This window comes from Propithecus coquereli, unplaced genomic scaffold (genome assembly GCF_000956105.1).
Source record: "Propithecus coquereli isolate 6110/MARCELLA unplaced genomic scaffold, Pcoq_1.0 Scaffold51, whole genome shotgun sequence".
Taxonomy (NCBI): domain Eukaryota; kingdom Metazoa; phylum Chordata; class Mammalia; order Primates; family Indriidae; genus Propithecus; species Propithecus coquereli.
Genome location: NW_012150952.1, coordinates 1725114 through 1730867, shown reverse-complemented (window position 1 = coordinate 1730867; position 5754 = coordinate 1725114). Strand labels below are relative to the sequence as shown.

At 39.0% G+C, this 5754-nt stretch overlaps 1 protein-coding gene across 1 annotated transcript in view; it reads right to left on the bottom strand.

Moving 5' to 3' along the window:
* Positions 1 to 5754, bottom strand: part of DSG2 (desmoglein 2) — a 67518-nt gene that overhangs the window by 57550 nt on the left and 4214 nt on the right. Inside the window, exon 4 of the mRNA XM_012656568.1 lies at positions 5188 to 5251. Coding sequence (XP_012512022.1) covers positions 5188 to 5251 — 64 coding nt within the window. The remainder of the gene's footprint in view (positions 1 to 5187; positions 5252 to 5754) is intronic.

Sequence of the window (5754 nt, the reverse complement as noted above, 5' to 3'; positions counted from 1 at the left end):
ACTTTTAGAAAGGACTTCCTGTTCTGAAGTCACCTTGATGAGTTTAAACAAGAATCCAGGAGGACTCCTGACTCACTGGCTGGCAGCCCCTCCTGGCCGGCAGGTTCTCTATCAAGAAGTCTTCCCTCTAAAGCAGATGATCTTGAAGCTTTTTTCTGTGGTTCTAAGATTGTATGGTGAGGTGATCCCTTAAACTTTAGTATCTCAAATTAATAAATGTCTTATTATGTACAGATGGGATGTAGAGGGAGACCAAGTAGTTTAAAATACTATTTCAACTTCGAGGCATTATAATGCTTATTACTTCCATTTCGTCAGAAATAACTTTATAGAGGAGGTAAGCAGTGTGGTCAATGGACCATCTTCAGGATGCAAACAGAGATGCTGTAGTACTTGCCGGTGGTTCTTTATACTCACGCTCTCCTCAGGGCCATTATTTTAATATAACACTTGCATTATTTCCCTTTCTTAAACACCCTTCTGACCAGGCAAAATGTTTTTAAATTCTTTGTTTCTCCCTTTTACTGTACAGAAAGCCAAATTAGACACTGCCCTGAGGGTCCTCGGCTCACCCCCAATCCTTTCTTAAAGTGTTTGCAGCTTTGGCTGAAATAATCCAAAGGAAATAAAATGAGATAAAATAAAGGCAATAGTGTCACTTGTTTATTTCCTCGGGTCACACATCCTGATTTTTCTATTTGTATCAGCAAAGAAGGAGGTCTGGTCCTTAGTAGTCTCTGTAGCCACAGAGAAGGTTTTGGCAGCATCTCTGCAGCCGTAGAAACACATTCAGAAGAGTTCAGGTGACCCAGTGCAGTCAGTGAGGGTCGGCCAATGATTTTGGTGCGCCGCTCTGATAAACCTGATGTAGGTCAGATTTGTGTTAGAATTTCACCTACCATTCTCTTTTCTTCTTAGTCTTATTTTGTGTGGGGGGGAAGAAAAGGTAGTCTTTATAAAATTTCTTATTTTGTCGTTAACATCCTAACTTACTAAGAAAATCCCAACTTAAAAATGTCCCAGACACTTATATATATATTCTGATAGCAGCCTCACTTGACAGCTGATTTAAATATATAATTATATTTTTCACAGTTGCTAATTAAAAAAGCAATGACCAAGAAAAGCAATAGTTTGAACTCTACTTTTTAAGTTTTAAACTCTGAATTTGAATTTTAGATAGTAAATATGTTAAGTCTGATGGTAACAAAGTGCATAATTTATCATAACATTTCACCTGCTCCTCAGATGTTCCAGCTAATCTTAATGTAACAAATATGATTTTAGGTGAGTCACATGGAAGTTAGCTACAGAGAGGAGGACATTTCCTTTGCAAATGTTTTACTGACTCACAGAATTTTCAAGTATGGATTTAGCAATGCTAGGCTACATTTGACTTGTTAGATCATATTGTGAATTCTTATTTCAAGTAAAATTTTGTGTATTCATGGACAGCTCCTATTTGTTTCCTTGGTATAGACAAATAAACTGAAGGCCCCGAAAAATCAACATTATCTTATTCAGTGTCAATGCCCTTGGCCCCTAAACCATCAAAAAAAACAAAAAACAAAAAAACAAAAAAACAAAAAATGGAGTTGCTAACAAGTAAAGTAGGCTTTTTAATATTTAATCTTTTCTACTCCAATTATTTTCCAATAGGTATGTTAACAGTGGTTCTCAAACTTGAGTGGCATCAGAATTGCCTTGATAAAACACAGATTACTGAGCCCCACCCTGTTTTTGCTGATTCAGTAGGTTTGGGGTGAGTTCCAAGAATTTGTATTTCTAACAAGTTTCCTGGTGATACTGATGTTGCTCGGTCCTGGGATCACACTTTATCAAGGGAAAGGGAAGAAGAAGAGAGCCTGGATAATTTATACACTGGATGATGAGCCCTTAATTACAGAGAGATGTATGAAAAGACGTATTCTAAATCAGGAAATACGGTAACTGTGAGTTATTCCCACCACAAAAAGATTTTTCACTTTACTAAATATTAATCGACTACAACAGAATTACTTTAAATAATGTTTTCCCCTGGTTTAAGCCTCTTCTTCTAGTTGAAGCTTTACTGATCCTGAGCATTTGTTGTTTTAAAAATAGTTTACCACTTTATTGGTGTGGGTTTTCTGTAACTGCCACAAATGCTTTTAGAATCAGGCAAAAATATAAGTAGATCTGTATACTACATTTCCCAAAACTTGATAGACAAAAATTGGAGGCTATTTCCACTTTTTCGCTGCAATGTAGTTCTGACAAGTACACTAAAAAAATAAAATGAAGAAAGAAAAACATGTTTTTTTACTGAGATGTTTAAGAAAACCAAGAGCGTCAGATTGTCCTTTTTCACCAGCATGTGGCACTCGGCTGTCAGTGAGGCAAACTTCAGGAACCACCAACTGACTTCAAGGTCCAGAGTGGAAACAGGCATTTTCAATTGACCTCGAATAATTGAACAAGCAAAACCGAAAACAGTAAAAATCAAGAGCTTTAGAAAGCTGTATGGGTACTTTTGCAGGACTATATCTGCGAAATTAGGTAAATCTTAATTTACATTTCTTTGTTTTTCCTTTCTAGAATGATTCTAACTTGCCATGAAACTGAACCAACTACCTGGTTCCAGAAGTTCAGACCTTCCTGATGACCGCAGCAAAGTGCTGTAAGGGGAACTCGTGGCGATGCCTCTGGATTGACAGGTACCTGGTGTCAGGGGAACCTGGATTCTGTTCAGCTTTGCCCATTATTAACTTTCACTAAAATCAGTGAGTGGATATTCAAAAAATACCAGGTTCTTTCCCCCACTGTAAGCCCCATGATCGTGGGGGACAGTTCACGAGCACCTAGAAGAGTGTTGGGCATATATAGTGGAAGTGCAATCTGTGATTGCTGAATGTATAAAAGTTAAATGAAAATTTACTACTCGACCTATCTGGGCATTGAATATTTCTCTTAAATACATGAAATTCAGATTACTATTCCAGTTTTTCCAAACACAGATATTAATACTTTAACTCATAGTTTTAAAGAATACTTCTGTGTCTAAGGCAGGTAGTTTATAGATAAATGATACAAAGATCGTGCTCTGAAGATGCTTATAGTTTAGTAGGAGACATAAAGTGTCCATAAATTGCTATAAGACTGCGTAGATACTATATTCCCAGAAAGAATATTACTATGAGGTAGTGAACTTTAATCGTGTAACTGACAGCTATAAAAATAGTTCTGGGGAACTCAGAAAAATCAGAAATAGCTTCCTTCTGGGGAAATCATGAGAGGTTTAGGGAGGAGATGGCAATGGGCTTGGGCTTAGGCTTGGCCTTGGAGAGGGGGCAGAATCTGCATCTGGGCAGGTAGGAGGAGGAAGGAAAAGGCACTGGTCAGAGACAGCCTGTGCCGGAAGGTGGAGCTCTGAGGGCCAAGAAAGAGAAGTCGTGCAGTTTGCACTTAGACTATATGACATGGCAAGTAGAAAATAAGGACAGAAAGTTGTGCTGAGGATCTTCACTGGTCTCCCAAGGAGTGGAGAGTCATTTTCAGGTTCTGATCAGGCAGACTATGGCACTAGTGCTTCTGGAAGATTTTCTGTGCAAGATAAACGGCAGGAGACAGTTCAAAGATTAAAGTACCAAGCCAGGGACATGTACCGAGGACCAGCATCGGGAGAATGGCAAAGAGACAGATGGATGGGGACAGAGTCTTTACAGGGACAAAGCTCGTCCTTGGCAATGCCCTGTATGTGGACTGTAGGGTAGGGGTCAGAGGGTGCAAAAGTTTTAAGTACGAGTGGCTAGAAAGATGGTGGTGGCTAAAAGGACGTGGTTCCCAGAGGACAGACTGTAGAGGTGTTAAGCTTAGATCCCAGGGAAATCCCTTGAGTAGACAGGACAGACGCTAGACAGTGGATATACCAAGGCAGGGCGGCTCCCTAATGGGTGGGGTTATGTAACCAGGCCAGGGGACGCTTCTCAGCATTCACACACTGTCCTGACAGCAGCACCCCCTCGGCCACTGCCGCTGCCACCCACCCTCCTCCTCCACTCCTCCCACTCCTGTCTGATATGTCTCCTGCCTAATCTCCATTGTGCTTGGTCAAAAAAAAAAAAGCAGGGGGAGGGGTGAGAACCGTTGTGGGTTCCTAGAGGTAAAAGGAATCTCAGAATATTGAAGAAGCAAAGGAAGGAGCTATGTCACAAGAGAGAAGATAAACACTGGTAAAAGATGATGACTGAGCTAGGGGTCTTGTCCAGTTTCTCAATTAGCACTTCTGGGGTCTAAGGAGAGTAGATCACTAAGATGAGGCACTGGGTAAGAAAAATTTATTATTACTATTATTTTTAGTTTGCATTATAGAGGACTTGCAAGAGTAGTGGGGATAGAGGTGTTTCACAACAGGGGAAATATGAACTGTCTCAACTTCTCTCATCTCCATCCAAATCTGCCCTCTCATTCCCCAATCAGCCAGGTGGCAACTGCTTGACTGATGAAAACCATCACAATAAGGTGTGATTTTGAGGTAAGACCTAGAACTAAGCTTGGCACAGAGTAGGTGCTCAATAATATTTGTTGAGTGAATGTATTTATCAAGGCTTAATTAACCCCAGAGCACTTGCCCTTTAAATAAAAAGAGGATAGAAATAAGTAAAATGAATCCCTAATTAGAACCTCTTACTATTTGCCCATCACTGTTTCTCAATGTGGGTGCTAAAAGCACTTTGGATAGGAAAATTCTTCACAAGTGGCCAATTCTTCCTGAAGGCTCTGCAGATTGTAGGAGGCTGGGATGTCCAGTACTGGGCTGGTTGCTCATTCTAGGCTCCATGGTACCATTTATTTCTTTACTATTACTTGTCTTATCACTGCCTATTTGGAAGTTAGCCATTTATTTGTCATACCATCTACTAGACTGTAAGCACTATGAAGGTAGAACATGTCTGGCTTTTTCATAGTCTCCCAGTGAGTGGCCTGCAACAAGCAGGGATGCACCAAATAGTGGTCATATGTGGTTAGTTTCTTTTTTTATGGGCATTTCTCATCTCACCATTAGACTATGACACAGTCATAGTCATAGCTATGACATAGCTGGTGTTCCAGCTTTCTTCACCCTAATCACCAAGACTTGCATATGATAAAAACTCAATAAATTTTGTTAATAATTTGAAATTTTTTAAAAAGTACAATGTCATATACCTCTGATACTTTAGCTAAACTGACAAGACAATCTTTCATCATATGAAATACTTGAAAGTAAGACCTGAAATTATAAAAATACTAGAAGAAAACCTAGGGAAAACTCTTCTGGACATTGGTCTAGGCAAAGAATTCATGACTAAGACCTCAAAAGCACAAGCAACAAAAACAAAAATAAACAAATAGACTTAATTAAACTGCAAAGCTTCTGCACAACAAAAAAAATAATCAAGAGTGAACAACCTACAAAATGGGAGAAAATATTTGCAAACTATACATCTGACCGGGAACTAATATCCAGAATTTACAAGGAACTCAAACAACTCAAAAAACCCCACAATTAACCCCATTAAAAAGTGGGTTAATGACAGGAAAGACATTTTTCAAAAGAAGACAAATGGCAAACAAGCATTTGAAAAAATGTTCAACATCACTAATCATCAAAGAAGTGCAAATTAAAACTACAATGAGATTTCATGTTATACCAATCAGAATGGCTATTACTAAAAAGACAAAAAAATAACAGATGTTGGTGAGGATGTGGAGAAAAGGGAACTCTTATACACT